The sequence below is a fragment of the Heterodontus francisci genome, chromosome 8, assembly GCF_036365525.1.
Source record: "Heterodontus francisci isolate sHetFra1 chromosome 8, sHetFra1.hap1, whole genome shotgun sequence".
Lineage (NCBI taxonomy): Eukaryota > Metazoa > Chordata > Chondrichthyes > Heterodontiformes > Heterodontidae > Heterodontus > Heterodontus francisci.
In genome coordinates, this window is record NC_090378.1 from 79,363,679 (window position 1) to 79,389,872 (window position 26,194).

The 26,194-nt window shown below is 42.1% G+C and overlaps 1 protein-coding gene across 1 annotated transcript in view; it reads left to right on the forward strand.

Annotated features, from left to right (window-relative positions):
• Positions 1–26,194, forward strand: part of edem3 (ER degradation enhancer, mannosidase alpha-like 3) — a 79,139-nt gene that overhangs the window by 46,945 nt on the left and 6,000 nt on the right. Inside the window, exons 11-19 of the mRNA XM_068037436.1 lie at positions 90–120; positions 1,284–1,367; positions 1,550–1,674; positions 7,953–8,115; positions 12,381–12,535; positions 13,136–13,292; positions 13,938–14,129; positions 18,453–18,618; positions 20,857–21,042. Coding sequence (XP_067893537.1) covers positions 90–120; positions 1,284–1,367; positions 1,550–1,674; positions 7,953–8,115; positions 12,381–12,535; positions 13,136–13,292; positions 13,938–14,129; positions 18,453–18,618; positions 20,857–21,042 — 1,259 coding nt within the window. The remainder of the gene's footprint in view (positions 1–89; positions 121–1,283; positions 1,368–1,549; positions 1,675–7,952; positions 8,116–12,380; positions 12,536–13,135; positions 13,293–13,937; positions 14,130–18,452; positions 18,619–20,856; positions 21,043–26,194) is intronic.

Genomic DNA, 26,194 nt, shown 5'->3' on the forward strand with positions numbered 1-26,194 from the left:
TATATCATCAAAAACAAATTAACATCTTGCTGTTTGTGAGATTTTGCTGTATAACATGTGGTTATCGCATTTACCTACATAAAAGTGAGTACACTTCAAAGTAATTTTTTTCTAGGTGAAGTACTTCGGGCATTTCTGAAAGCTGCCCCTTTTTATTCTTTCCTGGGCAGGATACAATGAAGCACTTGATTGACAAGTGATTGCTGTCTCATCTCTACCCTCTCATCTCTATCTTCACACCTTTTTTGTCCTTCTGCAATTCACTTTTCCTTCACTACAAAGCTCTTTTACAATACACTTGCCAATTCACTACACTGTTAATGGTTTCCTGGATTTCTGTTCTTCTTGTTCTTCTTTGATCCAATGTTTTATATTCATTCTTGGAAAATGGGTGTTACTGACAAGGCCAGTATTTATTGCTCATCCCTAGTTTCTCTGAGAAATTGATGGTGGGCCATCTTCTTGATCTGTTGCCATGTTTATACTTAGTATGACTGGAGTCCTAATATAGGCCAGAGCAGGTAAGGATGGCAGATTTCCTTCCCTAAAGGACATTAGTGAGCCAGTGGGTTTTTAAAACAATCCGACAGCTTCATCGTCACTTTTACTGATAGCAGTTTTCTATTTTTGAATTCTCAGACTACCATGGTAAGATTGGAACTGGCTTTCTCTGGATTATTAGTTAAAGTCTCTGGATTACTAGTCTAGTAACATAATCACTACACCACCGTACCCTCTTGCTCTCCTTAAATCCCCAAATAATTGCAGTCTTCTACTGTACGTAACATTTTCATCCTTCAGTCTTTCCTCCTTCCTGCAATCTTCAGACTTATAACCCAAGCTTGTGGTCACCTTAGCATTACTGCCGATTTTGTTTTGTGGTCACACATTTACTCTTTTCAATCTTGCTGCTATTTTGTGCTATGAGCCTTAAACCTTCACAAAGTTTCCAATTTAAGATAAATGTTTTAGTGTTTGTGAAGAAAATTGTTAGAGAAAAATGCATAGAAACACCTCTTAGGCTAACGTTGCAGTGAGAGAGTTTTATAAATTTGTTTAACCTTGCCAAGTTAATTAACATAATATTTCAATGGTTGTTCTTCAACTAAATTAATCATTGCTGAATAAACAAACTGTAAAGAAATAGTTCATCAAGTGCTGTGACTAGTATTTAATGGCTAAAATTGCAGAAATGTTCAATTCTTTTTATTTAAAAAAAATCCCTGCATTGTTCTGTAAAATCAGAATTTCCTAGTTGGAAATTTTTGATCTTGTTTTTCTAGGCTTTTACCACTGATTTTAGGGTTCACTGGGCTCAGCATCCTCTCAGACCTGAATTTGCTGAAAGTACCTACTTCCTATATAAGGTAAGTTTCTGTTTTTATTTGATGGAATTTTATATCTTATGACATACAAATGTGTAATTTTTACATTGCTATCTAAAAGGTGAAGAAGTCTGGCAAAATGTGGTGTCACTGGCCTGTAGCTGATGTGCAATTTTTAATGTTGATCTGATTCAAGTTTAAGTGACAGTTATTGTTACAAACAGGCTACGGGTGACAAATATTACTTGGAAGTGGGCAGGACCATCATTGAGAACCTGAATAAGTACGCTCGTGTACCATGTGGCTTTGCAGCAATGAAAGATGTTCGTACAGGAAGCCATGAGGACAGGTCAGATCTTTAACCATTTACTATTGATAGTTTATGATCAGAAAACCGTAGTTTTGCCAGAGTAGAAAAACCTAATGTAATCCACAGAAATTTATGAATGGAGGTAGTTGAAGCTGTGGAATAATTTTCATCTCGGTTAGTCTCTTCCTTCACTCCAATCTTAGTTATTTTTTAACAGTATTTTTATTTTTCTGTGGACAGCAATCATTCTGGTTCTCTAGAGGCATCCAACAACCACTCCGCTAGGAGCTCTGTCAGCTAACAGTGCCTTGGGCAATGACAGTGATCATAATTTCTGAGTCTGGGCAATTGAGAGAGCCACAAAATCAATGTAAAATTAATCATTTGAAATTTTGATCAACCAATTTTTAATGTTAGAAATTGTTCTCAGATCAGTGCATTTCCCAATGGACATGCTCATTGATGGACATATTGGCTTTGGAAAGGGTACAGCTAAAGTGAAGTTTATGCAGTCTGTTATCATAACTTAACTCTTTAAGCCTTAGTATCATTCCAATACATCTGCACCATATCCAAGCCCAATATATCTTTCCTGAGGTCTGATGCCCAAAACTGAATGCAGTACTCCAGATGGGGCATGACCAAGGCTCTGTACAACTGAAGCATTGCTTCCTCACTTTTGAATTCCAACCTCCTTGAGATAAAAGCCTTTTTGAATACTTTTTTTACATGAGTATTAGATTTTAGTGATTTGTGTACATGGGTATCCAAATCCCTTTGTTCTTCCACAGCTCCTGGTTTCTCAACAGTAAGAAAACATTCCAGTTTAACTTTCTCTGATCCATTGTGGATAACCTCGCAATTCCCCGCGTTTAACTCCATCTGCCATAGGTTTACCCACTCACTTATTCCTGTCCCTTCATAACTTTTTCCTCCCATCTACATAACTTATTGTGCCTCTTAACATAGTGACTTAGTGTCATCAGAAATCTTAGATATACAACTCTATATATTTTTTCATTTAAGTGATACATAGGGTGAAAAGCTGAGGCTTCTGTATAGATCCCTGGAGAACAGTACTCGTCATATCCTGCCAATCAGAGTATGTTTCTTTTATCCTGACTCTGCCTCCTATCTCTCAATCAATTGCCAACCCATGTCACAAGGCTACCTCTAATTCAATATGCTGTCATTTTTGCTAATAATATCTTGTGCGGAACTTTATCAAATGCCATCTGGAAATCCTCCCAGTCTCTTTATTTACTCTCCTAGTAGAGATAATAATGGTCTACAGATAGGGAGCACTTTAAAAATAGTTAGTAAGATGCATAAATTATTTTCTTGGAATCAGACATTTTCATGGGATCTTTTAGATCCACCTGAAGGGACAGACTGAAAGACGACACCTCCAAACAATGCAGTACTCCTGGGGGGGCGGCGGGGGTGTAAAATGGAGCAGGAAGCTCTGGGGGCCCTTCCCGATCCATTCCCGCCACCGCCACCATTTTACGCAGGTCGGCGAAAAACAGCCACCCACCCCAGGCCAATCAAGGCCCTTAACTGGCCAATTAATGGCCACTTAAGGGCCTCTGCCCGCCGCCACACGGATTTTACCCTTGGCTGGTGGGCAGCCCTGGCCCAAGAAAAACCGCCTGTTAAAAGTAGGCGGCTATCTGATGGCCGGGGGGTCTCCTGATCAGGCACCCTGTGCCTGATGGAGGGCTGTCCCAACCACCCCAAAAGTCCAACACGCCCCCCTCCCCCATACCCCCAATTCACCACCCTTGCCTCGCCAGGGCCTGATCGATTGCCTTCTGCGAGGCCCCAAAAACTTAACGGTTCTCAGGGGCTCCCCGATATCTTCCGTCCTCATCAGGGTTGCAGTCCCAGCAGTGGCCACGGCTCTCGGCGCTCCTGGGACAGAGAGCTGCCGGCCCACTGATTGGTTGGCAGCTCCGTCAGGCACGACCAAATGCAGTCTGGATCTCTAGGCCAGACGGAGGCGGGATCGCCATCAACTTTTCAGTCGGTGGATGCTCCCATCTGCCGAAGGTAAAATTCCAGCCTACATTTCTTTTTCTGTTCATGTATCAAACCCCAAATTTCAGCTTGCATTAAAAAAGGTATATAACAAAGTAGCTTTGTGTAACTGTACTTTTTGGTTATATTCTGACCATCATAAGTCTCTCTTGCCCTGATATTTAATTAAGCTTTTGGTATAACATAACTGGGTAAATTCAACATCATATTCTTCCCGGAATACAGATATTTAAAATTTGACCTGCTCCCCACTTCCCCACCCCTCTTTTTCTCCCCGCCGCCAAAGCTCAGCACCTTTGCCCTTCACCCCTTCCCATCACCTCCCCCGACCAATCCGCAGCGTTTTAACCCTGCTCCCCCCTCCCACACAGAGAAAAAAATACTTCTCCCCCATCCCCATAGATGTCGCACCACATTTCCCCGAATGGGGATTCAAAGGCACTGCATTGTCGGCCTCTCGAATGCAGATTGGTGCAGCAATTAATGAGGCGATGGGATGCTCATTAAATCAGGTATGTGAATGGGTTTACAAATGGGGGCCCAGTCGCTGAGCGGCGGGGCGGCCGCCATGAGGCCTAGCCGCCACTGCTGAGATCAGCACGGGGACTCCACTGCAGCGATCTTCGTGGCAGCACCCCCCCCCGGCCAACATTCCCGACGCTGGAGGGGCGTTAAAATCCAACCCATGATCTTCCTGTAACAAATCCATGCTGACTTTCCTTGATTTAATCTATGCTTTTCTAAATGAAGATTTATACTCTGCTTCAAAATTGATCCCAATAATTACAGCTGTCTTCACAAAAGAGGGGGCCAATGTTGACTTTGTAGTTAAGGAGGAATAATGTGAAATATTGGAGGGGATAAACATTGTAAAAGAGGAAGTATTAAAGAATTTGGCATCGTTGAAAGTAGGCAAATCACCAGGCCCGGATAAAATATATCCCAGATTCCAATAATTTGCCCACAACTGAAATTAAGCTAACTATCCTATATTACTCAGATAATCCCTTCCTCCCTTTTTAAATAATGGTACAACATTGGCAGTTCTCCACTCCTGTGGCACCACTCCTGTTTGTCACGGAGAAATAAAAGATGGTCAGAGTCTTTGCAATTTCCTCCCTTGCTTTTAACAACCTGTGATGTATTTCATCTGGGCTTGGTGATTTATCTGCTTTCAAAGATGCCGAACCCTTTAATACTTCCTGTCTTAACAATGTTTATCCCCTGTAATATTTCACACTTTCTCCTTAACGTCATCATCATCAGCCCCCTCTTTTGTGAAGACAGCTGCAAAGTATTCACAACGAATCTTACGCACATCCTCCACCTCCACAAATAAGTTACCTTTCTGGTCCCTAATAGGCATTCCTCTTTCCTTAGTTATCCTCTTGCTCTTTATGTATTTATAATACATCTTTGCATTTTACTTGCCAGTGTTTTTTTCATGTCCCTTCTTTGCTTTCCTAACTTCCCTTTTTATTCCACTCATACACTTCCTGTACTCTCCTAGGCCGTCTGCAGTGTTAAGTTCTTGATGTTTGATATAAGTTTCCTTTTTTTTTGCCTTATCTTACCCTCGATGCACCTTGTCATCCACGGGGCTCCAGATTTGGCAGTCCCACCTTTTTTCTTTATGGGAACACGTTTACCTTGAACTCTTTAGAGTCAGGGTTATACAGCACAGAAACAGACCCGTGTCTGTGCTGGCCATCAAGCACCTATCTATTCTAATCCCATTTTCCAGCACTTGGCCTGTGCCTTGTATACTGTGGCATTTCAAGTGCTCATCTAGTTATTAGAGGTTCCTGCCTCTACCACCCTTTCAGGCAGTGTGTTCCAGATTCCAACTATCCTCTGGGTGAAAATTTTTTTCCTCAATTCCCCTCTAAACCTCCTGCCCCCTTGAATCTCCTTCTTGAATGCCTGCCATTGCTGTGACACCAATTTACCTTCAAGTAGCTGTTTCCAGTCCACTTTTGCAAAATCGCTTTTCAGCCCAGTAAAATTGGCCTTTCCCCAATTTAGAACCTTTACTCCTTTCACCTGTCCAACTTCATTCCCTCAATCTAAATCCAGAATTGCTCCGCACTCCCCCTTGTTGAGGTTGCCACATACTGCCTGAGAAAGTTCTCCTGAATGCACTTTAGGAATTCTGTGCTCTCTGTATCTTTTACACTGACTGTATCCCAGTTAATATTAGGGTAATTAAAATCCCCCACTATTAGTACTTCAGTTTTGCATTTGTCAGAAATTTGCCTACAAAATTGCCCTTCTATCTGCCTCAGACTATCTGGAGGTCTATAGTATGCTCACAGAAATGTGATTGCCCTTTTTTTTTGTTGTTGCTTAGTTCAACCAATATATAATCATTTGATGATCCCTCCTACCTATCTTCCCTTCTCATGGCTGTAATTGTTTCTTTAACCCACCCCACCTCCTTTTTTTTTCATCCCACTCTCTGATCTCATCTGAAAACCATATAACCAGGAACCAGAAGCTGCCTTTCCTGCCCTTCTCTAAGGCATGACCCAGTAATAGCTTAAAAAAAAACATACTTCCATGTGTCAGTCTGTGTTCTCAGCAAATTTGCCTTATTCACTATACTCCTTGCATTTAGGTATATACCATTTAAGCACAACAGGATTGTTTTTTGTCTATTTTCCAACTTTTGCTCTGCCTTCCAAACGGCATTTTCTGCTTTCCATTTCCAACTCTGCTTTCCTCCCTTCTGAATCTACGCTCGGCTTTCTATGCCTCTGCCTAGCTAGTTTAAACCCTCCCCAACAGCAGCAGCAAACTTGCCTGCAAGGATTTTAGTCCTGGTCCTGTTGAGGTGGAACCAGTCCAGCCTGTGCAGATCCCACCTTCCCCAAAACTGGTCCCAATTTACCAAGAATCTAAAGCCCTCCCTCCTGCATCATCTCTCCTGCCACGCATTCATCTGCTCTATCCTATTTATGTACTCACCAGCACATGGAACCAGAAGTAATCCTGACATTACTACCTTTAGAGGTCCTGCTTCTTGATCTCTTTTTTCCTAACTTCTTAGCATCTGCCTGCAGGTCTTCAACCCTTTTTTCTACCTATGTCATCGTTGCTGAAATGGACCATGACATTTGGCTGTTCACCCTGCTCCTCCAGAATGTTCTGCAGCTGCTCAGTGATCTCCTTGACCCTGGTATCAGGGAGGCAACATACCATCCTGGAATTATGTCTGCTGCCACAGAAACATCGGTCTTTTTAGATTTAGATTTAGAGATGCAGCACTGAAACAGGCCCTTTGGCCCACCGAGTCTGTGCCGACCATTAACCACCCATTTATACTAATCCTACACTAATCCCATATTCCTACCACATCCTCACCTGTCCCTATATTCCCCTACCACCTACCTATACTAGGGGCAATTTATAATGGCCAATTTACCTATCAACCTGCGAGTCTTTTGGCTGTGGGAGGAAACCGGAGCACCCGGAGGAAACCCACGCAGACACAGGGGGAACTTGCAAACTCCACACAGGCAGTACCCAGAATTGAACCCGGGTCGCTGGAGCTGTGAGGCTGCGGTGCTAACCACTGCGCCACTGTGCCGCAGTGGCACTGCTCCCCTAATTATGGAATCCCCTATAAATATTGCTCTCTTGACCTTTCTCTTCCCTCCCTGTACAGCTGAGCCACCCATGGTGCTATGTTCTTGGCTCTGGCTACACTCCCCAGAGGAACCCTCTCCCCAATCAATGTTCAGAACGGAATACTGGTTGGAGACGAGATGCTCTCACGGGTCTCCTGAAATACCTGCTAGCTAAAATAACAAAAGATTGTGACTCTTAAGAACTAATCTAATTATTTATCACTGACTACACAGTTTTCCTCCTTTAAAATTTATCAACACCAATAATTTCAAAGTATCTTCTGCCTGTTCTCCTGAGATTTTCACGCTAGCTTTGAGATTCTCCAACTGTTAACTACTCTGAAGATTATCAAGATATCCAGTATGTTGGATACCTAACCTCTCATTCAAATAGGAGCCATAAGTCAGTTATGAATTGAAACAATCACAAACCTTGTCCATATTTTAGAATTGTGTCTCACATGACCTCATAAGCTTATTACCAGGGAACTCAAGAGTGTGTCAGTGTGGCTGCAAAACTGCTTTTGCCCGCTGACCAAGTTTTAAAGAGATAGCTACCAAAACAGAAAGAGAAAAATCCATCAATTTTGTCACTGCTAGTCATAGATTTAGAGTTTATGTTTAATACTTCCTCTTCTCTTTACACAGAATGGATTCCTTTTTCTTGGCTGAAATGTTTAAATATCTGTACCTGCTGTTTGCGGAGAAGGATGATGTCCTCTTTGATGTTGAGGATTACATCTTCACCACTGAGGCCCATCTATTGCCACTTTGGCTCTCTACAAACTTCACCAAGAATAGGAATAATCAGGTAGGTGAAAACACTCCAGTGCTATGGAGAAGTACAGAGATGTGTATGAGCTAAAGGTAACAATATAGAAATACTTCCTGGACTTTTTGCAACTTTGGGTGCAATATGCTCCAAGTGAGCAAATTCAGTTAGTGGGTAAAATCTATATATTGTCATGCTAGGCCCCCACCTGCCAAGAATGAGGCACATTAGTTTTGGCGTGAACATTGTTTTTAAACTTACTGGTGTGAAGAAAGGACTTGTTAAACAGATCAGCCGTGGCTGGAAAAGACATTTGCATATTAACAGACAGTGTTTGGAAGGACAAAGAAGCCATTCCCTGACACATTCAACCCACAATGGACTTTTGATCACCAGACGTTGAAGGTGGGGGAGCTCGCACTCCAGGTTGACTAAGATGGCTGAATATACAAACAGACATGGTCAAACCAGCTAGTCACATGAAGTAACCTGCTGGGCAACCTGAGTTTTTTGAATTTGTACAAACAGTTTGGGCAGAAAGTCTGTTTGCTCCTGGACTGAGAAGATCTCTCTCCTGTCTGCCAGCTCTCATATTTTTCTGTCGAGCCTCTGAATCCCCTGGAGACACACCCAAGACAGAAAAGTCTCCTACAGCGAACAAGGTTTAAGAAGAATACTGGGCCCCAACGAAAAGCAAGATCTACCGACAATCAAGGACTCTACAGAGAGCTCGAAGAACCGTAACAAAAACTCTTCAGATATTGTCTCAACCTTTTCCACTTTATTTTTCTTCTCTTTTCTGTCTCTGTTTGCATGTGTGTATCACGTATGCATGCTAGCGTGGGCGTGTCGTGTATCCGTAGGCATCATCCGAATTTAAGTTTAATCAATTTCAACTTTTCTTTCAAATCTAAGAAAGCCTGTTTGTGCTGGTTTCTTTGCCTTATAATTGGAAAGTGGTGAACACAGATTCACCAAGGCGGAGCTAAAAAAAAAACATGGTGTGTTTAAAATTAAACCCTGTTACAGTAAGACCAGGTGAAGGCTGAAAGGGAACCCGAGGCACCTTTCTCACTTGGTCGTAACAGAAATTTGGGTGCTACCATCCTGGATTTTACCCATAAACGAGAGAAATTGGAAGTGGGAAGCCAAATTGTTCCCAATCAAAAAAGAGCAAGATTTCAATACAGGTTTTCTTGTGGTTGTGTGTGCATGAATACTAACATGTCTGCAACTGAAGCTAGTAGCTCCCCAAGCCAGGGTGAAGTAACTTGGGATAAATTAAAAGCACTGTCTATGGAGGAGTTGAGGAAAATGGCTGAGCAGTGTGGGATCACTGTGCATGGCAAGACTAGGAAGTCTGAACTCCTGAGGCTAGTGGCCAACCATTTGTCCCTTGAATCTGAAGAAGCAGAAACAGAATTAGAAGCAGACTCTAACAGGGTGTAGTTAGCAAAGATACAATTGGAACAGAGGAAACGCGAATTTGAGGAGATGGAGAGAGAAAGAATATTCGGGAAGGAATGCGAAGAAAGTTGAAACGGCTTGAGTTAACCATGGGGTGACCGAGTAACCCCAGTGAAAGCATGGCCAATATGGAGGAGCATAATTCAGGGCTGGGTACGAAATTAAGACTAGCTTAGGTCGTTAAAACTGGACCAGGTGAAGGCTGAGAGGGACCCCTAGACATCTTTCTCACCTGGTGGTAATGATATCAAATTGTTCTTTTTTTAGAACAGTTTCATTTTACTCAATGATTTTCGATGCAATGTACAGCTTGCTCTGTATAGGCCGATACTATTCCAAACACAGTTTTCTCCTGTTCTTGCTATAATGAGATGCATTATACTTTTACCTCTTATATCGCATGTAGTTAATGAGCAGCTAAATTGTTATAAAAAGCAACTCCAGAATATTTTTGAGTAATTCTGGAAGGAAATCCATTACCATTGCTTTTATGGATGGGTGGAGGGGGTGTTGGGGTTGGGTAGAATGTGGGGCACCTGGAAGTCAAGGTTTTCCCCACAGCATGTGTGTGATGCCATTGACAAGTTCCCTGCCCGGGAGCCAGCTTGATTGGCAGCCTTGGCTTCCACTTGGACAGAGGCTGCTGCAGGACAAAGTAGGTTCACGCCCTGGCTGATCAGGGTGTTGGGGGGGGTGGGGGGGCGATGTGGCAGTCGATCCTGGTGGGGGGGCGATGGTAGTGTCGAGGCTGGGCCTTGGGGAGGGATCAAAGGCCTCGTTTGGGGGAACGATGTGGGGAATCTGAGGCTTCAGCGGCTTGGGAGAGAGCTGAAGAATGAGGGCGGAGAGGAAGGGGACTGCTGTCCAGGCCAGCACATTGGATCCCATAAGTAAGTGGAAAGGCAGTTAGCTCCTGGATCCGACGGTCCTCGACTGGGTTTAGCTGCCGGATTTCCCAAAGCCCAGGAAATCCAGCTGTCCATAGTTAAATTTCAAATGGGAAATAACAATGAACTTCATGTAGCCTCATTATAATATTTAAAGGTTGGCTGCCCACCTCTGTTAAAACAGAGGTGGGTGGGTTTCAGTCAGAATTCAGGTTTTTAACACTTTAACCTCCCACGTGAACTAAACCCGCCCATTTTTTGGAGTTAAAATTCCCCCCATACCATCAAGTAGGAAACGTTCTACAATTTTCTGCTGAGACTGCTTCATAATTTGAGAAAAAAATGATATCCAAAAACTTAATTTATCTTTTTTCTTTGAATACAGACTGACCTGTATTTCCAGTATCTTCTGTACATTTAAAAAATCCTATAACCTTTATCGCTTAGACATTATAAAATGTTCTATTCTCGTGAAAGGATTTGCATAACTTTAGTCACAGCAGGTGTTTCTTATCACCAACTTGTGCAACTGCTTCTGAAACTTTCTTGTATTTTTAATTTATTGGTGCATGGAAGAAATACAAAAGGAGGGAAGCCTTCACTGCAAAGACAGATTTGATTCTGTATGATGGTAAAAATGCCCCCTTATACTATAAAGCTACCTCCAAGAACAAGACCCAGAACTCTTGAAATCCTTTTGGAGCAAAGTTGCTTTCCCTGTGTCTGACAAAATTGCTGCTAGCAGCAAAGTGAAACAGCTCCTGCTAGCTGCATTTGACATTCTGGGTCTGGCAGTGAGCAAACTGAGGGTTCAGCCCACCGTTGAGTGTGTTTAGCATTTTTTTAGTTTATATAAACTTTCCCAGACATCGGGGAAGGATTGTCCAGATCCACAGAAGTGTGGAAGTGACTTTGCACTGGCTGCAGGTATGCAAGAGTCATTTATATATAGCAAGGAAGACACGTTAGTGATTTTGAAACAACTCTGGTGCACAGATCTCAAAATAGTGCTCAGATCCCAAAATAGTGCTGAACACAAGAGAGTGAAGAGCACTCCTGCAGCAGGTTCCCAATCATGTAGCTTAAACTTCAAACATTACTACTGGACAGTGCAACTACAGGAAATCATAACCTGGAAAAGGCCTCCACCCAAAGCCTCTGGCTAGGAATGGAGGCAAGTGCTGTGCACTCCTATGGAGTCAAATCACAAGAAAGTATGATTGACCCAGCGCAACAGAGGAAATTATGTACTGTGCTGTAGGTACCCTCAGCCTGTTGGCCCTGTCTCTATTCTCAATACAAGTCACTTGAAGGCATGCCACCACTGAAATAAACAAGCTTCTCAACCAAACCAACATGTCGTTCTGGGTCCCCACTGCTGAGCTCTAGTCTATACACTCAGCATTGACACCAAAAACTTAGATGAATCCTTGGAATATAACCTGGACCACCCATTCTCAGGAACTGGAGTGTGGTAATGTGGCTGACCTTCACAGCTTTCACTAAACCTCATCAAATGCAAACTTTGAAAATGCCTCCTTCCCCTGAAAGCTGAGTACTGGTTAAACTATGGACAGCTGGGCTTTCTCCAATGCACAACCTTGGTGCTGCTCTTCCAAATAGAGATTTCAGAGCCTATTGAAGCCATAAAGTTTTTCCATTCCCCTACACCAAACTGTATTCCACCTTAGCCTTCTGACATTAGGGAGAAAACCCATAACCATTACATTACAAAGGTAAGTCCTTCAGCATTATGTGCACACGTCCGCGCACACCCACTCCATATCAAATTTGGACATTCACCAATCTAAGAAAGTGGAGCATAGATCATGCCTGAAGCTAGGAAAGCAGGTAGAGCAATAGGTCCCCTTCCTCCAGCTTCATATCGCCAAAGGCTAACTACTGAACAGACACCCACCATTCATTGCTTTTTTTTTTGTTTCCTCCTAGACGGCAGGTTACATAGATTTGGACGACAGCAACTTTGACTGGTCTTGCCCTAATACACAGGTTCTGTTTCCAAATGATCCCTCTTATGCTAACAGCATTCGTGAACCTTTTAAAAACGTGGTGGACAAAACATGTCCAAAGCTCAACATCCGACAGTAAGAATTGCTTCTATTACTAAACCCTGACATTGTGTAAACAAAATTTGATCAAAGTTTTGTCTTTTCCATTTGGACCCATTTTTGAAAAAATGAATATTAAACACTTCACCATTGCATGTTATTATTATACCGAGATGTACGTATGTATCTTGTTTTTGTAAATGTGCTGCTTGCCAAGTTCGTTTTATTTTTAGCAGACTGTTGCAACAAAAACATTGTCGATAATACAGAAAACAACATGGCTTAGTATAGTGACACACAGGGGACCTGTGTTTCAGTATAGAGAGTGAACTTAGTTTTAATAAATTTACATTACAGATTATTTTATTGAACTGGTGGGTTGATAATGTAGCACAGTGGTGCAAATAGCATGTCTGATGGGTTTTTTTCCAGTCTTGGGATGAATTTGTTTATATTTGTACAAATCTAATTCGAGTTGAAGCTAATGAGTATTTCTATATGGTTAGTTCATTCCTTTTGCAAGGTAATTTTATGTAAGGGACAAACAATATGCAATGGTTCATTATTTTATGTAGTTTTTTTACATTATTTTGCTGATGGGAATTGAATTCCGTGTGTGTGTTTTGTTTGTTGCAGGGAGGTAGGTGGTGATGACCCTGGGACCAGGTCACATCTGAGGGCCAGGGACTTTATGGCCAACAATCCTGAACATCTCGAGTTACTGAAGAAAATGGGAGTCAGTCTAATTCATCTGAAGGATGGTAGAGTCCAGTTGATTCAACATGCAAACCAGGTGAAGTTGCTGCTATATCCTATAGTCCATAAATGTATATATATTTCACTTAAATATGAATCCAATGAGAAACAATAGAATCAATGAAAACAGGTAGAAAGTCATTTGTTTGTAAAATGGAGTCAATAGTAGAAACAGTATACATGGATTGGAAGTAATGACAAATTAATCTAACATATAGGTAAATGTCGCTTCTATATGAACAATGAAGTGGAACTAAAAATAGATCATGAAACTTGTTTTTAATGAATTACTAATCGCAAAATATGCGCAAAAACTGTTTTAAATAGGTTTTAATGGCAAAAAAGGAGGATCCCTTTTGTGTTCTGCAGTCTGAGAGACAATATGAATTATGCAAAACAAATTCATAGGTTGATCTCTGCCAGTGCATCAGAAGTATTCTGCTTTCTTTTACAATAGAAGGGCCAGGCCAGGGAAGCAGAATGGAAAAGGAGAAATGTGTGAAAACTTAGTTACACCTGAATGCAGAGAGAATCTAATTTGTTTTTAAGCTAGTAATTAAACACTACATCTTCAAGGGATGAAAGTGAAAGCAAGAATGCCAAACTGCTGCTCATTTGTCTTAAGAGAAGAATGAATCCTGTAATGAGTGTACAACCTTTTGCTTTTTTTTAACTCCCCCAGGCAGCCAGTGCACATGATGCTGAGGATGGCCTGCGCTTTATGCAGGAGATGATTGAATTGTCCAGTCAGCAACAGAAGGAACAGCTGCCACCCCGAGCTGTCCAAATCACCTCCCACCCATTCCTTGGTAGAGTGGTACTTACCGCTGGACCAGCACAGTTTGGAACAGAACTTTCTAAAATTCCCAGTGGGGTATGGATCCACTAAAACTGACCAATGTTTGAATATTAATATATTATCCTTATTTTCCAGTTTAACAAATGCACTTAGTGCAGCACATTTTAGTGTGTGATAGTCTACTTGAGTTGATTTATCTAAGAGATCAATATATTAAGAAATATTTTATCCTTTCAGAATTATTTGATACAGCTGTAAAATTATTTAACAGCTTTGATTAAATATGCATGTGACAGATACATTTTCATATACTGTGCGGCAAAAATACAATTAACTTTTTTTTGAAAGCAAAGGATATTTTGCTCTTAAGTACATATTTAAAGGGAGGACATTATACCTTAAGGGCTGTTCTGCAGTATTAACACAATTGAAGTGGGAAAGTTAAGACTGTTGCATGAAAAGGTGCTCTTCTGAGGGATTGGGGGTGTTGAGACATATTGCTGGGACAGAATTGATGAAGCTTTAGTGTTCAGCTGCCCATTATTGAAGTTGATGCTGGGTGTTGAGAAATGAAAAAGTGCTTAATGCCCTACCACTGACAAAAGTCTGAATTGTTTTTAAAAATAGACCCATATGTATTAACCCATATTTCTGCGAGCTTATTTTACATGTAGGACTGAATAAATTGCCAGAAGATATAAAAATTCATTATCATAGAATCATAGAAAGCTTAAGGCACAGGAAGAGGCCACTTGGCCCATCGTGTCTGTGCCGGCCGAAAAACAAACCGCCTATTCTAATCCCACCTTCCAGCATTTGGTCCGTAGCCCTGCAGATTACGGCTCTTGAGATGCATATCTAGACTCCTTTTGAATGAGTTGAGGGTTTCTGCCTCAACTACCCTTTCAGGCAGTGAGTTCCAGACCACCACCACCCTCTGGGTGAAAAAGCTTTTCCTCATCTCCAGTCTAATTTTTCTACCAATCACTTTAAATCTATGCCGCCTTGTCACTGACCTCTCTGCTAAGATGAATAGACCCTTCACCTCCACTCTATCCAGGCCCCTCAAAGCTTTGTACATTTCAATCAGATCTCCCCTCAGCCTTCTCAGTTCCAAGGAGAACAACCCCAGCCGGTCCAATCTTTCCTCATAGCTGCATTTTTCCAGTCCTGTCAACATCCTTGTAAATCTCCTCTGTACCCCCTCTAGCGCAATTACATCCTTTCTGTAATGAGGTGACCAGAATTGCACACATACTCAAGTTGTGGCTTAGCCAATGAGTTATACAGTTCCAGTATAACATCCCTGATCTTTTACTCTATACCTCGGATAATGAAAGATAGGATTCCATATGCCTTCTTAACCACCTTATCGACCTGTCCTGCTACCTTCAGGGATTTCTGGACATTCACTCCAAGGTCTCTCACTTCCTCTACACTTCTCAGTATTTTCCCATTAATCGTGTATTCCTTTACCTTGTTTGACCTCCCCAAATGCATCATCTCACACTTCTCCAGGTTGAATTCCATTTGCCACTTTTCTGTCCATCTGACCAGACCATCAATATCTTTCTGCAGCCTACAGCTATCCTCCTCACTATCTATCACACGGCCAATCTTTGTGTCATCTGCAGACTTCTTGATCATGCCCCCTACATTTACGTCCAAATCGTTAATATACACCACAAAAAGCAGGGGACCCAATACTGAGCCCTGCGGAACACCACTGGAAACAGCCCTCCAGTCGCTAAAACACCCGTCAACAATTACCCTTTGTTTCCTGCCACTGAGCCAATTTTGTATCCACCTTGCTGCATTTCTCTGGATCCCATGGGATTTTACTTCTTTAACCAGTCTGCCATGTGGGACCTTGTCAAAAGCCTTGCTAAAATCCATGTTGACCACATCAACTGCACTACCCTCATCTATCTTCCTTGTTATTTCTTCAAAAAATTCGATCAAGTTGGTGAAACAAGATCTTCCCTTAACAAATCCATGCTGACTATCCTTGATTAACCTGTGCCTTTCTAAGTGACAGTTTATCCTGTCTCTCTCAATAGGTTCCAGTAATTTGCCCACTACTGAGGTTAGACTGACTGGCCTGTAATTATTCAGTCTCTCCTTCGCTCCCTTTTTAAACAGAGGTACAATGTTAGCAGTTCTCCAATCCTCCGGCACCGCACCTGTAGCCAGTGAGGACTGGAAAATGATGGTCAGAACTTCTGCTATTTCCCCCCTCGCTTCTTTTAACAGCCTGAGGTACATTTCATTTGATTCTGGTGATTTATCAACTTTCAAGGATGCTGATCCCATTAATACTTGCTCTCTCCCTATGTTTATCACACCCAATACTTCACATTTCTCCTCCTTAACTACAATATCTGCATTGTCCCCTTCTTTTGTGAAGACAGACGCAAAGTATTCATTTAAGAACAATACCAACATCTTCCGCCCCTACACATAGGTTACCTTTTTGGTCTTTTATGGGCCCTACTCTCTCCTTGGTTATCCTCTTACTCTTAAAGTATTAATAAAACATCTTTGGGTTCACCTTGAATTTTCTTGCCAATATTCTTTCATGCCCTCTCTTTGCTTTCTTAATTTTCTTTTTGATTTCACCCCTCCTCTTTGTATACTCTTCTCTGCTTTCTGTAGTATTGAGCTCTTGGTGTCGGACATAAGCTTTCCTTTTCCGACTTATGTTACCCTGTAAGCTCCTTGACTTCCATGGGGCTCTAGATTTGACCATCTCACCCTTTTTCTTTGTGGGAACATCTTTACTCTGAACCCCTTGAATCACCCCTTTGAATGCCTCCCACTGCTCTGACACTGATTTACCTTCAAGTAGCTGTTTCCAGTCCACTTTTGCTAAATCACTCCTCAGTTTAGTAAAATTGGCCTTGCCCCAATTGAGAACTCTAACTCCTGTTCTGTCTCTGTCCTTTCCCATAATTATGTTAAAACTGAATGAATTATGATCACTACTACCAAAATGTTCTCCCACTGCTACTCCTTCCACCTGCCCATCTTCATTTCCTAAAATTAAGTCTAAGACCGTGCCCTCTCGTTACTATATAATGGCAAAAACAGCTCTCCTGAATGCACCTCAAGAATTCTGCTCCCTCAATTCCTTTCACACTAAAACTATCCAAGTTAATATTGTGGTAGTTAAAATCCCCTACTATTTTACAGCCCTATTGTTCTTGAACTTCCCAGAGATTTGCATACATATTTGCCTACAGTGTACAAGATTGAGGGGCATGGACAGGGTGGATAGGGAGCAGCTGTTCCCCTTAGTTGAAGGGTCAGTTACGAGGGGTCACAAGTTTAAGGTGAGGAGTGGGAGGTTTAAGGGGGATTTGAGGAAGAACTTTTTTACCCAGAGAGTGGTGACAGTCTGGAATGCCCTGCCTGGGAGGGTGGTAGAGACAGGTTGCCTCACATCCTTTAAAAAGTACCTGGATGAGCACTTGGCACGTCATAACATTCAAGGCTATGGGCCAAGTGCTGGCAAATGGGATTAGGTAGACAGGTCAGGTGTCTTTAATGCATCGGTGCAGACTCGATGGGCCGAAGGGCCTCTTCACTATTATTCTGTGTGATATCTGCTTTTCTATCTCCCTCTGACTGTTTGGGGGTCTGTAGTACACTCCCAGCAGTGTGATTGCCCCTTTTTTGTTTTTTTAGCTCAATCTATATGGCCTCATTTGATGAATCTTCCAACATATCATCCCTCCTCACAGCTGTAATGGTGTCCTTGACCAAAATTGCCACTCCCCCTCCTTTCTTATCCCCCTCCCTATCGCGTCTGAAAACCCTGTAACCAGGAATGCTGTACTCCTTGCATTGAAATAGATATCCTTGAAAACTGCCAAACTCAGTTCATGGGCAATTTGGGATGGGCAATAAATTCTGGCCTAGCCAGTGACGCCCACATCCCACAAACTAATTTTTAAAAAATCGTACATCCCAGTGTCTATTTCAGTCATGTCTCGAGGTTCTGATTTGATCTTCCACTTTCTGTAAACCTGTTTCGGTTGAAAAGGTGCAATGGATTCTGCACACCCATCGTTACTCATCACTTGCAGATCAATAAATAGGAGCTCTGGTTGCACAAGACTTTTTAGCAGAGCGCTTTAAGCTTATTCTCCCTTCCTCCTGCTGTTGCAAGCTGTGCACTGAGCTCTTGATTTGAGAACAGACAAAGGTTGTCTGTGGATCTTGTAGAAATCAAACTTACGATTACCATATTGGAATTGGAAGCCAGTCAGATTATTACTCAACAGTCTTTCCTTCAATTGTACTTTAATATGACAATATAGACTAGCTATGAAGAAAATATTTACTGTGCAAAAATTGATTGTGCATTTCCTGTTTGAATTTATAAATTCTCCATAGGTGCGGGGTTTTGTTGCTAAGGGTGAACCCTACAATGGCTGTTCAGAGATAACAAATCCTGAATCGATAAAAGGGAAAATTGCCCTGATGCAACGAGGCCATTGCATGTTTGCTGAGAAGGCACGGAATGCACAGAAAGCTGGGGCAATCGGCGGCATTGTCATTGGTAAGGTTGCAATTCTTATTTTCACTTTGATAATATATAACATTAGTTGTTTATTTATTTATACATTGTTGCAAGGAGAAAATTAACATCCCCACCAGATTGTTACAGAAATTGAAATAATTTCAGATTCTCAGATGATTGCAGATTAGTGTTGCTAAATAAAGTTTCCCAAAGGTTAATTGGCATTATATAATATCCAGTTTATAAGCTATATCTTAATGCTGGTTTTATTTTAAGGATCTGCAATTCCAGTATAATTTAAACACAATTTTTTACATTATGCCCTCTCTAAAGTTACAATTGATAATCTGTATGATTGTGACCATGATGCATTATACCTCTTAGTCCTCGACCTTACTGCAGGCTTACCAGACAGCCAACCATACAATTCTCCTCCAACACACCTCCTCAGTCGTCTAAGTGGGTGGGAGTTCCCTCACTTGGTTCCATTCTTGCCTATCCAGTCATAGCCAGAGCATCTCCAGCAATGTCCGTGTACTGTTATCTTTGCAATCGCCCAAGGACCTATCTTTAGCTGCCTCTTCCTCCTCACCCATATGCCTCCTCTTGGTGACATCATCTTCAGACTTGGGGGTCTGGTGATGACACCCAACTCTATCTCTTGATCCTTCCCCCACCTCTGCTGTCAGACTGCTTGTCCAACATCCAGTCCTGCATAAACTACAGTTTCCTTGGCTGAATAATGGGAACACCAAAGCCATCAGCCCACATCACAAACTCTGTACCCTTGCCAATGACTCAATTCCCCTCCCTGGCTTCCATCTTGAACTGAATCAGGGTGTTTACAACTTCACTGTCCTATTCAACCCTGAGCTGAGCTTCTCCTCCATCATAAAACTAGTGACTTCCACCTTCCCAGCATCACCTGCTTCCACCCTTACCTCAGCCCAACTGCTGCTGAAACCCTCACTCATGCCTTTGTCAACTCCAGACTTGACTATTCTAATGTTTTATTAGCCAGCATCCCATCTTCACCCTTCGTAAGCTTCAACTGCTCTCAAATTTTTTGCCCAAATCCTATCCTACATCAATTCCCACACACTCATCCCTGTCCTCACTAACCCTCATTGGTTCTCAGTCTCAAAACATATATTTATTTCCGTTCTCTCATTTAAATCCCTTTGAAGGACCTTTACTGTACATTTAGCCTGTGCAAAATGTGCCTCGAGTGCTTGATACCTTTGAGCTAGTGGAAAATAGGGATGTTAATGGGAAATTCACACAATGCTGCAGTAAGTGCAATGGTGATAGTGCCTTAGATTTGAATGAGATTCATAAATTTGTTTATCCTTGCTTGCTTCAGCCAAATGCATTTTGTGTTTCCTTCCAAAATTGTGATGATTAACATTGACTAGTGCAATTGATGTTGATTAATGTGCAGTAATGAAGATATTGGGGATTGGACTTTCCTTACTCGTCTATTATTGATGCACACCAATTGGATACCTAACTTCTGCACTTGAAAGTCAGCCATGTTCGACTTGAGTGTCACTGTTTGCAAAAGCTACATCAGCATTTTGATAAATCCCTCTACTGTTCAAAACTAATTTTTAACACTCTTGTCTAAAGCACTGAATCTGATTGGCTAAAAGAACTATCATGTATGAAAATACTTTCATATTTGAATTTTCATTGTTTCTCACTAACTAGCCTTTGGAAGTTAGCAGATTGTAAAATAAGACACTGTACAGTCCAAATTGATGGGATGCAAATGCCCTCTGCTGGTTTTAAGAATCCTATGGAGAATGAACATTGCTAATATCAATCCAGTTCCTAGTGGGTCTGGGCCCGCAGCACAGAATGCCCCAGATTTGTCACTGACTGACGTTCTCATTCAGAGATACCACAGAAAAGTCTATTGTGTTCCCTACTAAATTTTGGGTCTGAAACACATTTTTGGGGCAAGGTCAAGAAACCTTTAATTTGCCTTTTTAATTATGTCCTGGGTGGGCTGCTTGATCATTTCATGTGCCTGAAGTGAAAAATGTTCCATTCCTGCAGCACCAACATCCCTCACCTTGGTGACCACAAATTTGACAAAATAAAACATTGAATGTGAAACTCTGTCATCTCCATGCCTGAAAGAGATCGGCTTCCTCTACAAACCTCACTTGTTAGCCACATTCTGCAGAAGAATAAAATCTTTTGTAGGCCCAAAAGATTTTGCATGTCCAGGTGTACACTGCTGCTTTTTTAACTGAATTTACTATTGGGCAGATGACAATGAAGGAAGCAGCAGTGACACAGCTCCCCTCTTCCAGATGGCTGGTGATGGAAGGAACACTGATGATGTCACGATCCCAATGCTTTTCCTCTTTAATAAAGAAGGAAATATTATACTCAATGCCATGCAGGAGTACCAGGAAGTGGAAGTGCTGCTATCAGATAAAGCCAAGGATAGAAGTAAGTTTTTAAACCAACAGTAAATGATCTTTCACATGTAAATTATCCAAAATGAATTGTCATGATGTTTATTATTCTTTAAATGTAGGTTGTAATCTGAATATTTCTAGTATGCACAGGTTGAAAAATTTAGCTCTCTAAGAGGCAACACTTTTTTTTTCAACAATCTTGAGTTTTCTCAAAGTTTTGGGAAATTCTAAGCTCCCCAGAGCAGCCATTTTTCGAAAGCATTTTCACGGTCACACACAATGACACTGAAATAAACTGTTAATTATTGTAATCAAGCCACTCAAATGTTAAGACTGGGTTTATTACTGCATTAGTAACCCTACACTATAAACATTAACCACTAAAACATTTAAAGAAAAAAATTAAAATTGTTGCTTTTATTTTTTTCTATTCATTCACGGGATGTGGGTGGCACTGACCAACATTTATTTGCCATTCATAATTGCCCTTAACTGGCTTGCTAGACCACTTCAGAGGACAGTTAAGAGTCAACCACATTGTTGTGGGTCTGGAGTCACATCTAGGCCAGACCAGGTAAGAATGGCAGATTTCCTTTCCCAAGGACATTTAGGGAATCAGAGGTTTTTTTTACAATAATCCAGTAGTTACATAGTCACCATTACTGATATTTTTTTTATTCCAGATTTATTTATTAACTGAATTTAAATTTCTCAGTTAGCATGGTAGGATTTGAAATCATGGGCTGAAATTTACAAGCCCCTCGACGCCGTGAGGGCCCATGAAATTCTGCGGGGAGAGGCCCACCTTCACCCCTGACATCGAGAAGGGCCCGCTGTATATTACCGGCGACGGGGGGGAACCTCAGTCCCCCCCCCCACCCCCCAACACTTGGCGGCGGGGCCTTCATCTACATATTCAAATCAACCTAAATTATATGTGAATGCACTTACCTGCTGGCGGCAGCCACCCCACGCCGATTTTACGGCTGCCATTCGTACCTCGCTCACCTTCGGAACTTTGTACGGAGTTCTGAGGCAAGAACCTGGTAGGGAGGGGGGAGGAATTACATTTTCAGGGCAGGAGGGGCGGAGGAGCAGGAAAAGCATTTTTTATTGGCTGTGGGGATGGTGGGAAGGGTTTGCAGGGCAAAGAGTGCAAAGTTTGGGGTTGAAAGGTCAGGACTGTCAGAAATGGGTTTTAGAGGTGGGGGAGAGGGAAATAAATTTATTGTTTGATCGTTGGGGAGTGGAAGTAGCACTTTTATGTTCAATTTAATATTTTTATTGAAATTTAACTTGCTGGTCTCTTTAAAATTTTACATTAGCTGCCAGGGCTTGACGCCCTTTAAAAATGGTGCTGCTGCTGGACGCCTTTTTTTATTTAGAGATACAGCACTGAAACAGGCCCTTTGGCCCACCACGTCTGTGCCGACCAACAACCACCCATTTATACTAATCCTATATTGACCCCATATTCCCTACCACATCCCCACCATTCCCCTACCACCTACCTACACTAGGGGCAATTTACAATGGCCAATTTACCTATCAACCTGCAAGTCTTTGGCTGTGGGAGGAAACCGGAGCACCCGGCGGAAACCCACGCGGTCACAGGGAGAACTTGCAAACTCCACACAGGCAGTACCCAGAACTGAACCCGGGTCACTGGAGCTGTGAGGCTGCAGTGCTAACCACTGCACCGGGGATGCGGCAGCCACCTCCTCTACATCATTGGGGGCGGCCGCCAATGTCAGAAGGCCGCCACACTCTCAGTGCACTGCTGCGGAGCGTGGCCACTAATAAAATCCAGCCCCTTGTCCAGCCCTTTGGATTACTAGTCCAAAAATATAACTATTATTATACTGTTCCGAGTTAGCACTTTCTTCATTTCTCTTCCAGTTCCCCCTTTAAATTCCCTCCCTTTTTGCCTGTAATCTAGTCTAATATCTCTCAAACTTTTTTTTTTTAAGAAAAAAGTGGTGGTTACCTGCTCTTGTGTAGTTTTTGGGTCCCATCATCCATTTTGGGCGTGGAAGCCCAGTCACAAAGGTTTGGATTGGATTTTTGAAAAAAAAAATAGTCTTTCTGTCAATTGTGGCTCATTACCCGAAAGATTAACATGTTTGTTTTGTAGTTTTTCTTCCTGATCTCAGCCATGTAGGATTGTCCATTTTCTGTGAGCTTCACAGGATAAGGAGAGTGCATGATGTCAGGGCAAATCCTTGAATTTTACGATGTTTTACATTGGTAAATTTCATGGGAATCCCCTGACATTATGGAGCTCCACTTTGTGAAGGTTCTCCTCAAGCAACTCACTATTCCGGATTGTGACCCTTGACAAAAAGTTAGCAAGTATACCTCGCATATATGAATAAAAACAATGTTTTCATTTTATGTACCTCAAATTCAGTGTGTGCTTTCATGAAACTTTGCTTAAGTAAATTATATAAATTAAATAGATGGACTTCTTTCAAAATTGAAGCAGATAAGATCTCTAGTGAAGGTGGTTAACATATCCTTACATAAAAGATATACAAAGGTTTCAGTGCCAGCATAGTGTGATGTTCCAGAGTACCACTTATTGGTGCTGCACTAATCACTACCTTCCGGGCAACCACACTTTTTTGGCCAACTAAGCTTATTATACTGACAAAACAGCGCTGGATCTGAGATATTGTGCAGACCTGTTTAGTTTAGTTTAGTTTAGAGATACAGCACTGAAACAGGCCCTTCGGCCCACCGAGTCTGTGCCGACCATCAACCACCCATTTATACTAATCCTGGATTCCTACCACATCCCCACCTGTCCCTATATTTCCCTACCACCTACCTACACTCGGGGCAATTTATAATGGCCAATTTACCTACCAACCTGCAAGTCTTTTGGCTTGTGGGAGGAAACCGGAGCACCCGGAGAAAACCCACGCAGACACAGGGAGAACTTGCAAACTCCACACAGGCAGTACCCAGAATTGAACCCGGGTCGCTAGAGCTGTGAGGCTGCGGTGCTAACCACTGCGCCACTGTGCCGCCCAGACCTGCTGGGTTTTTTTTTAAATCATGTCTTATGTGTGTCGAATCTTTGAGCTGGGTAGTATAAATAAACTGGCAAATGAACATGTGCAGATGCTGCTCATTAACGGGTTTAATACAATAGTAGATGTGTATCTATGGGGCAGATTTGACCCATGGCCTGGAGTTACGATACATAGATACTTGTGTGTGTATGTGTATATATAAATAGACCAGCTGCAGAATAATTTATTTTTGTTTGTAATCAGTTTGCGTTGCACTGTTTTTCTTTTTTGCATCACTTGGACAAAAATAACAGCCACAATTATTAAAGGTAAAAAAATTACAAACTCCATTAGCTGTAAGTAGTTTTCTTCAAAATTCACCATTATTTATGTTCTCCAAATACATCATCTGTAAAGTAATTTCCAGAACCCTTCCCCTGACTCCTGTCTTGTCCTGCAGTAAAGAGGATGGTGTTTGGGCCTCTACTGATGTCACCTTGAACCAGCTACCAGAAATTGTGTAATAATGGCTTTTAGACAATTGCCCCTTCAGCTTTTCCCCCTCTCTAGGAAGACATATTCCACTTTTGTTTAGTTGTTCCCCAGAGTAACGCAGCTGAGATTAGGAGCTCAGTTACATGAACAATTAATCTTGGAATTCAAATTCATGCTGTTAGTGGTATTAGGGAAAATGTTGGATTATCCTTGGGGTCACAGGAGGTAATAGTATGGGAGCAAGAGAAGCCATTGCAGGAAATTCTTCTGCTATGACTGGATAGATAGGAATGGAACCAAGTGAGTGCAGTCCCACCCAAAAGGTGGAGAGGTGTTGTATGAGAAGGATGGTGTGGTAATTGTGTCAAAGGCTGCAGATGATGAGGGATAGTCTATTATTGTCATAGTCACATAGGATGTCATTTGTAACTTTGATGGGGGCTGTTTCAGCACTATGGCAGTGATAGAATTCTGTTTGAAGGGGTTCAAACATTGGGAGATGACATGTTCAGTGATTTTTGTAGAGGTAAAGGAAGTTGGAGATGAGGCAGCAGTTTGCAGGAGAGGGGTCAAGGGTGAGTTTTTGAAGAAAGGGGTGATGTTGGCAAATTTGAAAGGGAGGGGGTTAGTACCCGAAGAGAGGGAACCATTAACAATATCAGCTCACATGGGAGCCAGGGAAGGAAGTTGGGTGGTCAGCAGTTTGGTGGGAATAGGATTGAGGGAGCAGGAGTTAAGTCTCATGGATAAGATGAGCTTGGATAGGGCATGAAGGGAGATAGGAGGGAACCTCTAGAAAGGTGAGAGTTCAGGGCTAGTTCACAAGAACACAAGAAATAGGAGCAGGAGTAGACCATATGGCCCATTGAGCCTGCTCCGCCATTCAGTACAATCATGGCTGATCTTGGGCATCAGCTCCACTTTCCCACCCTCTTGCCATATCCCTTGATTCTTTGAGAGACCAAAAATCTGACTATTCCAGCCCTAAATGTGTTCAGCAGTGGGGTAGAGAATTCAAAAATTCACAGCCCTTTTGAGTGAAGTAATTTCTCCTCATCTCAGTCCTAAATCATCGGTCCCTTATGCCCCTGTGTTTTAGATTCCCTGACCAGCAGAAACAATCTCTGTGTCTACACTATCCAGTCCTTTTAGAATCTTGTTCAGAAGGGAGCCTTAGGGGAAGTTTGGCTTGGTAGAGCTAGGGGAAGGAAGGGAAGCAGCACAGGCAGCTTGAATATTGGTCTCAATCTTGATGATGTCCATTAGCTTTTGCCACTTATTGAATTTGAGGGTGGAGAGGGCCAGGGAGAGGAGTTTAAGAAGGTAGTTAGCAGTGGAGAAGAGAAGCTAGGTGTTATCTTTGCATTCCAGCATAATCGTGGAATACAGTTTTAACAGATGAGGCTATAACCTGATGGTGCTTTATGTGGTCCAACCAGTTCTGGCAATGAATGGCTAAATCAGTTTCCATCATAAACATTTAAGTCTGTATCCCTTGGACTCCAGAGAACAGAGACTGGGGCCGTACTTGGGCAAGGACGCAGGTGAAGGGTAGTAAGGGTTTTACTGCAGACAAGGGCATCAAAGGTGGAGGTGAGAGTATGATTGAGCAGATCAGCAGCTGCGGGAATGTTTTGGTGATCAGAGGACCAAAGGCTAGACAGTTAGGAA